We start from the raw sequence: 11,695 nt of genomic DNA on the forward strand, positions 1-11,695 counted from the left end.
TGACGATCGTCATGTTAACGGAGGGCCACAATACGGAGTAACTAGGCACCATGTGTGTGATCGACACAAGGTATTGCCTTGAAAAAGACCGAGATTGCAATTGTTTCAAGAAAAGCATTGAAGATCAACACCATGCAAGGAAGATAAGCCCGAGATACTGATGCTCGGAGATAGCCGATTGAGCGAATTTACTTAGGGCTAGACATGTAGGTACGTACGGAGTACTCCGCCGGACATTGTAAAGGAGCTCAAACAGGACGAGAATGCATGAGTGCTGAAGATAAGCACTATTATTCGATTGACTACGGAGTATAAATTCATAGAGACGAATCCACTGAAGTCGGGAGTCGGGACCGAGGCATGAAGTGTTTTATCATGCATCCTTATCATCACGTGCTGTCGTGTCAGGGACGCGTTGGACAACTTTATTTTCAACGATCAAAGCCACCAGCTCTGACAACTAGATCCCGATGAGTTTAGATCGTGTCATTCAGGATTCCGACGAGGACGAACTCTCGGAGGGGGATGACCTTTCCACCTCCGCCAACCCCGTCCACCCATCCGAGCCCGCATTGCAGCAGGAATATCAACATGCCCCCGCCAAAAATACGATCCACAATGCAGTGTATGAACATGGTCCTGCTCCTGATGAAAGCATAATCCCGGAGTTGAGCGTCGACTTTGATGAGTTCCTCCAATCCCAAGAGAAGGGTCAGTCAATGTTATCTTCGTCGCAGCAACGGCGGGAGGACAAATGGATACCCTCAACTGAGGGTGGAAGTGGGTCGGTTGGTACGATGTGACAGCATAGTCTGAAGTACAAATAATAAGAAGTGATCTATATACTGATACCGAAGATGATCTAGGCGCCATGATGACGGAGATCGGAATCGCGCAGAGAAGACTTATGGACGACGACCCTTCAAGTGCAAGCCTCCCTTTTACGGCCGCACCGTACTCGATAGAATCATTTCAGTCCGCGCCATTTCCTACCGTACCAGGTTACCACCCGTATCAGATATATCAACCGGAGAATGGCAGCTTCACATATAATCCAGCACCCATTGGCGCCTATGTCGATGCCGCCTATGTCGATGCAAATCAGACTTTGTTGCCCACCAGACAGGGTACCTATGACTTGACCCCGCCTGACACCACTAATACAATGGCCTCGCCTCCGAAAGTCGTTCCTTACCACGCTACCGAGCCTTTTATGGAAGAAGAGAACCCTCAGTCGAACCCACCCCAGAAAGCCTCACAGGCGAAGTCTCAGCAGACTGGTCCCTTTTCCCCCCATGACACTGAGCCTCTCTCCTCAATTGCATCGCTGAATCGCATGGATGCAAATATTACCACTGCTGGAACCAGTCTTATTTCCCCGCAGCAATCCCAATCAAGCACGCATGACGAGCTCGCTCTCCCTGCCGTCTTACCAAATATGCCAGATGTCGGGCTGACCGGTGTAACGAAGAAGCGGGGACGACCTAAGAAACAAACTGGGCTAAATAATGATGAAGACGATGAGCTAGCCAACTCTCGAGACCACGAGTTCAAACACCCTGGCGCAAATGGTGCGATTGACCCCTCCGATAGCGAAGAGACCACGGAAGATAATACCCCGGCCTCGAGTGGAGTCTCCGATGAGACTGACGAAGAAAACTTAGAAACAGCCCCTAAGCCTGCAAAATCAGGACCAAAGGAGCCGAGAAAGAAGAAAGCTAAAAAAGGCAAGGCGACACCTGCCCCTGATGCCGATGACGACGTCATATGGGTAGACACGAAGCCTCTCAGTATGGAACCTTCAACAGGAAATGCCACCCCGCAGGCAGAAACCCCAAAGGCCCCGAGACAGGATTTAGACTCCAATGTTTTGGACTCATACCCCCAGGCACCGATTCCCACAGCAGAAGAGAAGACACAAAACGTGCAGAAAGCCGAGAAACCAGCACCCAAAAAACGCGGACGCAAGCGAAAGCAGACAACCGAACAAGCGGAAACACCATCAGAGTCCGCAGATACACCCGAGCCAAACAAGCCGCCCTCTGGAGCCCAGACTCCTGCGCCGAATGTGTCCGTCGTTGTCGATAATAGTCCCAAACCCATGCCGATAGCTAATACTGATAACAACGATACATCTGCTACTCAAAGCAAGGACCAGAACCCCAGTCTACTTCCCGATCCTGAACCTCTCCCTGAAACTACGATTGATACCCCTCAGCCTCAGACTCCTTCGAAGCGCGATACTTCATCTGTCAATACACCCCAGAACGGAGGAAAGGGCCCGGATAAGCACAGTCCCATCTCGGCGCGGAATGGGGTGCCTTACCGCGTGGGATTGAGTAAGAGGGCGAGGATTGCGCCGTTGCTTAAGATGGTGCGGAAATAGGGAGAGTGATCTGCTTCCTTGTGATGGTCATCTTCAAGCTGTGGTTAGGTCTTGGCTTTTTTTTTTCATTGGTTTGGTCTGTTGCTGCTATTATTCTGCTATCATTATACCCCTCGAGAGAATGTTCTCGGCCTGCTTTCTTTGTTACTTCTTTTTGTTTTCTGTTGGTATTGGTATCTGCATATTGGTATCTGCATATCTTCCATAGTTGCATGTCTACATATATTTCTTCATTTACATGGAATAGGTGAAAGGTAGGATAATATCCTGACCAGGTGTGAGCTGCGACGATTTGTCTTGAGATCTTCTCTAGTCTCAATATCGAAAAAATTACATCTATTTGGAGGAGCAGAGTTCAGCTCATATGAAAGCCTATCATTACTCGAGCAAAAGACGAACTTTGTATTGCAATTCTGATACCTCTTGATGATTCCTATTCCATGAGCTAGCTAACCCTGCCGTGTCTGCCGATAAGTTCAAACGAATGGTTTGGCCACAATGAAGCCACAGCATGTAAGTATAACTATAATCTCGACAATGTAAAACCCGGCCAAACAATCATGGCAATCCAATCCAAAGATCAAAATGATTCATCACATCCACATCGCAACGATCAAAGCAAGGAACAACGATGTTGCAGCCGCGGTGCCAATGGTTCGGAAATCAGAATCAGCTTCCGACTTGTGACCCTTGGTTTGGACTTTCGGGTCCCAGGCATCGCCATTGTAAGGAGCCTCAACGGAACAATATCCGGCATCCTTTTGACAGCCGCTTCCACAATGACTGGTGGTGTTGCCACAAGAGCTAGTACTACCACAGCAAAAGCCATAGGTAGATCCAAGGCAAGTGTAGTTGGAACCACAGGACCCGTCCCAAGAGATCGGCTTGTTGGGATCTGCCGAAGCAGTATTCTTGGGCTTCTTCTTCTGAGTGGGCATCCGGCTATCCTTGCGGTACCAGAGTGGCCTGGGATCACGGAGACAGTCGCCGACGGTAATGGCACGATAGCCTTGCCGCTTGATGCCCTTGAGCATGTGCTCTGTGAGGTTGTGGACGGTCTGTTCATGGGCGTCATGGGCAATGACAAGCCATGATTTGGTGCGTGGGTCGCTGTTCAAAAGCTGGTGATCAAAGATATCCTTAGACCGTTGAATCAGATCTGGACTGTCATTTTTATAGTCATCCGTGTCAATGTCATACAAAATGATGTGGTATCCAAGCTCGCCCAGCTCATTTCCGCACTCTGTGTCAGGGCTGCAGCTGGAATAAGGCGGCCGCATGTAAGTGGGGAAAGATCCGAGAATGTTGCGCAGCGCAGCTTCGTTCTTCTCAATTTGCTCATTGCGTTGCGAAGGAGTGATCTTACTGAGGTCCTCATGCGACCATGTATGACTGGCAATCTGGTGGCCACTCGAGTGCATGCGTTCAATCAATGAAGCCCATGGCAAGGTGAGGTCATCGATAGAGCCCTTTCCGTTGTTGATCCCAGTGATGAAGAATGTCGCCTTCGCATCGTATTTGTCAAGCAAATCGAGCAGATCGCCAGTGTAACGTGTCGGGCCATCGTCGAAGGTCAATGCAACAGTTCCGGGGATAGCGCATGAACGAATCTCGCGAGGGCCGTACGGAACTTGGCCGACGTGAGGACGGGGGATTTCCTTGGTTGGGGGTCCAGAAGGCGATCGGTGAGCGTCACATTTACCGTAGTCAAGCTTGCAGTCTGGAGAGCGACAGTGCGCCTTCGACGTGCCGCAGAAACCTATCGTAGAATGACATCAGTAAGGTGCTCAAGCTAACAGGATTTTGAGAACATACCTGCACCCGAGCAGCATGTACCGACCGGACATTTGCCGATCTTGGGGCCACAGCGATAGTCCAAATTGTTGGGGGCATCACGAGTGTCCAAATGAGACTCGGTTTCTGGTTGAGGTTGTTCAATTGCAACCGTATGCACAGGACCGACATGCAATTTAGCAAATACACACGTTGCCAAAGTGGCGACCCAGATGGGTTGAATACGCATCTTGAGAATGGTATATAGGGTTAATCTATGTTCAACTGGGTATGTGAGATGCAATGGGTTGGGATGATAGCAACAGGTGATTCGGAGTGAGAGGAGAAGAGAGAAGAGGCCAGCAGGATGGGGGAAAAGCAATGGAGCTAATTTCTACAAGAGGAAGGAGGACAAAGAAGGAAAGAGCGAAGCTTCGAGGCATTTTTCTACTTAAATCACAAAACGCAGGAGCAAGTATCGTGGCAAGAGCTCCTAACCTTGACAAAGAGGTGTAGAAGTAGAGATTGACGGCGCTTGTATTCAATATGAACGTGGGTATCGTGAAATCCATAGCCGTCTGGGGCATTGGAAGGTTGATCTGGGAGCCCAGTACATTTTCCGGATTTAGCAACCAAAGCCTAGTGGGTGCGATCAATATGGTCATGATGTGACTACATATAGCCAATTAAGATCAGACGCAGCACATCGGGCTCCTGTAGCAGCCCTTAGCATCATGCGTAAGGGTCTAGGCTTCAGTGTCGGTCAGACATCTATCATAGGGCAATAGTTATGACAAATCAATTTGCCCGGGTAATGTTATCTTCTCCGACTGCCGAGAAGACAAAAGGAACAAGGGTATCCAGGTGTGGGCCAAACTTCCCAGGTGCGGTTTTTGCAATGGCGCCAATTGCAGCGATCAAGTGCCGACGCTGCACCACAGAAATCTCGGAAGACAATGTTTTCGTCAGATCGGACACAAATTCGTTGAGCTGGTTGTCGGAGAAGTAGAGCACAAGCGCCGAGATGGCTGTCAGGGCGCGTTTAGTGACAACAGTTCCAGCCGTGTCGTTTTGGATGATGGCCATGACGGATGCCTGGAGGGAAGCAAGCTCCGAATCTTGGAGCAGAGGCCCAAAGCAGGTCACGACCTTGATGAGCACATCGATGGCATCACTACTGAAGCCCCGTGATGGATCCTTCTCCATCATGCCTCTCACCACTGAGCTCCGCCGTCCTGTGATTGAGAGAGTCGGTCCAGTCAAACGGGGAACCAAGACCTCCGAAACTGCTGTGTATGCAATAATCGAATTTTGAGATGGAGGCTGGCCCGACTGGGGACGAGGGAGCGTATCGACGATGACGCGAAGAGCAGTGTTGGGGACCGATGTGTCTATCGTCTGGGAGGCAGTCAAATTGGCCAACTGCTCGAGAAGAGGTGTAAGGGATTCGAGTGGTAAGCGAACTGCGAGAGGACCGAGACTGGGTTCGAGTTAGATATCAGCAGGATCGGAGGGCAATAGAGCTCGAATACCATTTGAGGGCCTGGTTCTGCACGTCGCCGTGTTGATCATCCAAGGCCTTGAGCAGACCTCCTGCGAGTTTTGTTGCAGTACCACGGTCGTGGGAGAGGAATAAAGAATTTGGGTTGGTCAGGATTCCATATAGATCGTTCAAGGACATGTATCTCAAGTCCGCATCGGGGTCATCAAGCTTCGCTAGCAGGGCGAAAATTGTCTGCTGGGTAACCTGGCGGTCCGCCATATTGACGAAGCTATGACTGTTATCGGTAAATGAGGTTGAGAGAAAGCCTAGCCAAGGTGACGAGTGAAGCAGTGGATAGTGAAAGCACCGGGGAGAGCTTGCGGTAGCCTTTGATAGACGCCGCAACGTGGGGGTGTTTCCGCCTAAGGTGTCATTATTATGGCCTGAGGCATGATTGCAACTCAGTGACAACCTCCGAAAATGTCAACTTTGAACATAAAATATCGGTTAGATCTTCGAATATGGCCCCTACATAGTCATTTTATTAAGGAAGGTGACATTGAATACTTGGATTTCTCCAATTATCGGATCTGATACTCAGTCGAGATGCACGTGATGACGAACACCGTCCAAGCTCCAAGAATGGTCGTTCTATTGATACCCCGTGAACTATACCGAGGTAATAAAAGTTGTACCTGCAAGGTCCTCTGAAAGTACCAGCTACCGTCTAAAACCACCAAAACCAACGTATTCGTCAAGTACCAAGTACCTGGCCCAACCATGCCAATTACATCACGACGCACAGACCATCTCGGAAACAACTAGGATGCGGTCTTACGACACCGAGAGGTCGACTTGCGAAAACCGGGAAGCTTTGGTGTTCTAGTGCTGACTTGGCGTTGTGCTTTGTGCTCTTTGTGCTCCAATCTACTTTGTACCTAAACAATCCATTTTCAACCTATCACCCTTTCCACGTTCTCCATCAATTCTACTCTGTTTGTACCCAGGTTGCTACTACACAATGGTCTTTGCGCGCCGTTCAATCTTCCGCGCTGCGACTGCAGCTCAGTCCTTCCGTGTCGGCTCTGTTAGTCGCCGGTCTGCCCAGCTCCTTGGTCGACGATTCAAGTATACTAGCAACAGCTATGAGCCAGGGCCTTCATCCAGTAACTTGCCTTGGTAAGTTATGTTCTTCCAAGAAATCTTATTCGGTCTTCTAACTACTTCTGATTGTAGGTTGGTGGCCTCTACTGCTGTGACTGTTCCAATGATCTATTTCCTCTGGCCTTCTGGCTCGAAGGGACATCACGACACTCACGGGGACGAACATAAAGAGGAACACACGGAGGATCACGGCGAGGTAGAGGAAGCTTCCGAGGAAAAACCTACCGAAGGATCCTCTGAGCCGGCGCCCAAGAAGGAGGAAAAGACGGACGCCGAGGAGAAAGGCGAAGAGAAGGCGGATAAAAATGAAGAGCCCGAAGAAAAGAAGGAAGAACCCAAGGATGAGAAGAGCGAGTCCAAGGAGGAAGACAAGGAGGAGAAAAAGCCCGAGGAGGAGAAAAAGGAGGAGAAGCCCAATGATGATGACTCTAAGAAGGAAAATAAGGACGAAAAGAAAGACGAATCCAAGGAGGACGAGCCTAAGCAGGATGAGTCCGAGGATGCTGGAAAGGGCGAGAACAATGATGGCGAGGCAAAGAACTGAAGACGCCTTACTCCCTTGAGCGGCTGTAGAGCCAAGCCTGTGTATGATATTTCAACATGTTAATGTTCGATTCTTTGTCCCATACTATTCGTGTACCTGTACCTCTACTATATATGAGATATAGATACCAGTCATGTTAGCGTGCTGAAGAACGATAGTTCATTGGTCTATTCTGCTAGTCCGGTCTAATCTTAGTAGTCAATAGTTGGCCGCTTATACGACCTCTATACTTGATGATATAGGGTTGGATAATCCCAATATAGATTGTTTCAAGATGATATCATGAACATTATAATTGCAATTATATTACGATGCCTTTTTAATACATTTAGAGATATCTTTCTAGGTGCCTTCTAGGATAATCTGTCGTAAACCAGAATATGTCGTCTGCCGTACTCTTGTTGCTCTTTTGAAATGTCAATAATAAGCGCACGTCTTAAAACACAAAGGAAGAAGAAGAAATATCATCATATTGATCTAAAAGATGAACCAAAGAAAAAATAGGGAAGCAAACCACCACGTGACACCTAAAGCCCTTCCCTAGCAGTGTTTGACAATCGCTCACAGTATACTTAGGATCGTGATATCACATCTTGATTCTTAAGCTTTTCTAAATTTACTAGTATTTTGTAAGTTCACTTAGACGTTACCTAGAAGTTACTTAGACGTTACTTAGATGTGGCTAAGACGTTACCTAGGCGTTACTTAGGCGTTAGCCGCGCTACTTAGAAGTTACTTAGACGTTACTAAGGCGTTACTAGGTAAGAGAAATAAAAGTATTTTGTCAAAAAATCTCCATGAAAGACTTTTAGTTGGGCCGTGGTAGCCCTGAGTGTACCACCTAGCTTCAGGACACCTTAGCAAGGGCCGGGTATTCAATAAAACCCACGGCGTTCAAAGAAATGCCTCAATGAGAGTCCATCGGGCCTTCGCATAACATCCACCCAGCTCAAATCCTCCTTTCCTTCCTCCCGAGTCTCATCAATGAGATTCCAAATGTCCTGGACGGCAGTCCACTGTGCCGTGACATTTGGAAGGTCATATTGCTGCAACGAACGCCACAAGGATGCCCACAACTGGCAGTCCTTGCTGTTGCAGGCTCCCACAAAAGCAGGGAAGGTGACGGGTGGATCTCTGTGCATCACCTCGAGTGCCACCAGTGCCTTGAGCTCTTCGGCATGGAGCAGGCACATCAAGATGGCATCCACAGGGATGGAAGTGTCGTCCACGAAGATGTGGTTGATTCGATTGTGGAAGTAAAGGCACGCCGAGAGATACCAAGCCACTTCGAGGTTGTTGGAGATTATTTGTTGTACCTTCATGCCGGGACCAAGGAAAATTGGGATGTTATCATCAGGTCGAAAGGTTTGTAGATGGGAAGTCAAACAATTTATGTCTTCAATGAGGTGCTCTGGTAAGATATGACCGTCCATGTTATGTTCTTCGATTGTTTCTGCCAAGTCTTCGATTTTCTTGATGGCTAGCTCGGTAAAGTGTGTGATATAATTTAGCACACCAAATGGTAAGCGGAGTGGCATAGTGACTACTTGGAGTAGTGGTCACAGGATAAACAAGGTGGAAATGATAGATTGAATGGTATGTCAAATGTGATAGGCAATTGGTCGTGACTGTGGTACTCAGCAAAGAAGGGAAGATGAGAGTCAACGAGGAAGGGAAGAATACTCGGAGAAATCTTCTGATATAAACACAAATTGTAGCTACTATTCGTATATTGACAAGACGCTATTGGCATTGATGCCTAGACGATGCGATGTGATTAACAAGGCAATATTACCTTCGTATATGCAGGCATCGAAGTAGGCAGTTGATATAGTTTGTAGAAGGTACAAAGGAGAATAGGAAAGAATGAGCTTGTTAACGACAATAGTAGCTTATTGCCAATGTATTTTGATGCAGTGAATATGGAATCTATATGCATTATATTCTTCACTGAAGAACCAGGGAACTGGTAAATATGCAGTTTGTGACGAGCTGTCTATAAGTGAATAAGTTTGGTTATACTCTCGATTCATTGCTAGAAATTCTATCATCCGAAGATCTTGGTAAGACTTCGTATAAGATCCTAGTATAAGACCAAAGCAATAGCACCTGAGGTCCGAAGAAGACGATATAAGCGAGAAACGTGGAAGCTCTATCTCGTTGGAAACAAGAACCCAGTTCAGTCGTGTTTCTCTCGCACTACCTTGGAGCTTCAACATGAAGTTCGACTCCCTCGAAACACCGAGAAAGGGTTGATATCCGCTTTTCGACATCGCGCTGGTTGTTTCATCACTGTGCTTGGTATTGTCTCATGCCGGATTCATCCAGGCCATAAAGGTAATAATCCCCTCTACCTTGGATGATGTTCATTACTCATGATATCCGGCTTGCGAATGTTGGTTGTGGAGAAGGAAAAAATCAAGTCTATCTGATATCATATCGCTGGGAGTATTCTTTTCAAAAAGAAAACAGGACCAGGCTTAATTGCTTACAATAAATATGGTTGGTTGTAAGTCCCTTTGTTTCATATTTGCTTCATAAATGACATCCATGGACTCAAAAAGTATGTTAAAAAAACACAAATGATGTACATGAATGACAATAGAACATCAAGAGACAGAAAATGTAGTAAAAATTATTTAATTCATATGCTCGTCAAAACAAGTGCCGGCGCCCGCTCTTCTAGAGGGCTATCTCACAGGCACTGCCAATGTACCGGGCTCAGACCCAGCTCCAACAAATACATAACAGCATATCAACATCCAGAGGATCAGCTGGAGACACACTTGATCCAATGCATAACTATAAAACTGTGAAAGTCCCCAACTTTGATGTCGGGTAATTGTTTGAATGCTGATCGATTAAATGATAATCGATCAAACTTCAGGGAAAGTGCTAGACTTATGCCTTTCTGCTGCGAGTCCGAGGACCACGCTGTTCAGTGACAGGCTCGCCGTTGAGCAGAACCTGAGGAGCGTGGTTCTCCTTGCCAGTCTGGTCTGCGCCACTGGCAATTGCCTTGGTCGCATTGACAGACTCTAGCGCTTCCTCTTCCTCTTCGTCCTCGCTACGCTCGTCTTTTGCGACATTGGTGAAGATGTAGTTTGACAAGATGCGCAGGATCAGGAACAGCCAGAACAGGTTGACAGCCTGCAAACTGGCGAGCAGCGAAAAGGTGATGTACTGACTGATCCAGCACTTGTACTGCTGTGTCTCCCAGTTTAGCTCGAAGGGTCCAACAGTGCGGAACTCGGTCAGAACAGCCCAGAGGATCTTCAGGTTCAGCACATGACGCAGGTAAATCCACCATCCAACGAACATGGCAAAGTATGGCGCGGTGATATACGCATCCAGATAATTGAGCGTCTTGGAGGTGGCCAAAAAGAAGTCGGAGATATCGTGCGTGATATACACCGCCAAGCCCATGTACGTGAAGTGGAAGCGGTAGCTCAGCGCAATAAGCGCAAGCGTGATAATATGGTGACCAACAAGCTCCTTGAAGTCCTTGCGGGGCTTCTCCAACTGCAGCAGCAATACAATCGCCTGCTGAGCCCAATAACTCGCCTCGAGCAGGTAGTACGCCTTGAACAGACCCTCGTGCTCGCGGTGCGGGAAGCCCTCAAACATCGCCGTCGTATTGAAGTACCAGATAGTCGAGCGCTTCATCACGTACAGACCAAACGGCCCGAATACACCAAAGTACACGGCCGTATACGCTTGCTCCATGAACCGAGCCGTTTTCCCCTTCCCACGGATACCACACCACACCGCAAAGGGGCGGATCATCTGCTGCATAATAAATTCGCGCGTGAACGACAGCACGATCGTGTAGAACGCCACGAACGCAATATCCTTTTTGCCTTTGCCATACATGATGGGTCCACCGGGAGTCTTGGGGGGCTGCGGGTAGGACAAGAAGATCGCGCTGTGCATCGGGTTCGAGGTTGTGGGGTTAAGCGCGTACAACCCGAGCAGGAACAGCATCACGATAAGCGGCAGGAGCCATGTGTATCGCAGACAGGTATCCGCGAAGCGGTGGAGGAGGGAGCGACTGCGACGTCGTTTGGTCTGCGCCTTGCTGGCCTGTTTGTGTGCGACATCGAATTGCTGGTGGGATTACGGGTTAGTGAGGGGATTTGGGTGGGTGGGCAATGACTTTCAATACGTACCTTCAGAAATGGCGATGATGGCTCGATAGGACTCACTTCGTTCATCGTGGACATCGCTGGCGCACTAGTGTCACCCCGAATGTCCACGCCCAAGGCTGATGTTCGCCGGGGGCGAACCATGGCGAATAGGAAACTCGAGCTTCCTACCCTTTTGGACTCGGAGGGTTCGAGCTCAC

General features: G+C 48.3%; 6 protein-coding genes across 6 annotated transcripts; 2 read left to right on the plus strand and 4 right to left on the minus strand.

Moving 5' to 3' along the window:
* Positions 1–470: 470 nt before the first annotated feature.
* On the plus strand, positions 471–2,386 carry LCP9604111_1065 (uncharacterized protein; the record flags this gene model as incomplete). The annotated part of the gene is made up of 2 exons (XM_039074372.1): positions 471–792; positions 867–2,386. 2 exons carry the CDS (start codon positions 471–473, stop codon positions 2,384–2,386), a joined length of 1,842 nt encoding a protein of 613 aa, XP_038933613.1.
* A 593-nt stretch (positions 2,387–2,979) lies between these two features.
* LCP9604111_1066 (chitin deacetylase CDA6) lies at positions 2,980–4,409 on the minus strand (the record flags this gene model as incomplete). Its single annotated transcript, XM_039074383.1, has 2 exons — positions 2,980–4,145; positions 4,202–4,409. 2 exons carry the CDS (start codon positions 4,407–4,409, stop codon positions 2,980–2,982), a joined length of 1,374 nt encoding a protein of 457 aa, XP_038933614.1.
* A 548-nt stretch (positions 4,410–4,957) lies between these two features.
* On the minus strand, positions 4,958–5,921 carry LCP9604111_1067 (uncharacterized protein; the record flags this gene model as incomplete). Its single annotated transcript, XM_039074394.1, has 2 exons — positions 4,958–5,639; positions 5,692–5,921. 2 exons carry the CDS (start codon positions 5,919–5,921, stop codon positions 4,958–4,960), a joined length of 912 nt encoding a protein of 303 aa, XP_038933615.1.
* Positions 5,922–6,663: 742 nt separating this feature from the next.
* LCP9604111_1068 (uncharacterized protein) lies at positions 6,664–7,350 on the plus strand (the record flags this gene model as incomplete). Its single annotated transcript, XM_039074405.1, has 2 exons — positions 6,664–6,821; positions 6,879–7,350. The coding sequence occupies 2 exons, from the start codon at positions 6,664–6,666 to the stop codon at positions 7,348–7,350; spliced, it is 630 nt and encodes a 209-aa protein (XP_038933616.1).
* Positions 7,351–8,225: 875 nt separating this feature from the next.
* LCP9604111_1069 (transcriptional regulator family TF) lies at positions 8,226–8,888 on the minus strand (the record flags this gene model as incomplete). Its single annotated transcript, XM_039074416.1, has 1 exon — positions 8,226–8,888. One exon carries the CDS (start codon positions 8,886–8,888, stop codon positions 8,226–8,228), a length of 663 nt encoding a protein of 220 aa, XP_038933617.1.
* A 1,363-nt stretch (positions 8,889–10,251) lies between these two features.
* On the minus strand, positions 10,252–11,639 carry LCP9604111_1071 (TLC domain-containing protein; the record flags this gene model as incomplete). The annotated part of the gene is made up of 2 exons (XM_039074428.1): positions 10,252–11,457; positions 11,520–11,639. The coding sequence occupies 2 exons, from the start codon at positions 11,637–11,639 to the stop codon at positions 10,252–10,254; spliced, it is 1,326 nt and encodes a 441-aa protein (XP_038933619.1).
* Between the last annotated feature and the right edge of the window lie 56 nt (positions 11,640–11,695).

This window comes from Penicillium roqueforti, assembly GCF_015533775.1.
Source record: "Penicillium roqueforti strain LCP96 04111 chromosome Unknown scaffold_01, whole genome shotgun sequence".
Taxonomy (NCBI): Eukaryota; Fungi; Ascomycota; class Eurotiomycetes; order Eurotiales; family Aspergillaceae; genus Penicillium; species Penicillium roqueforti.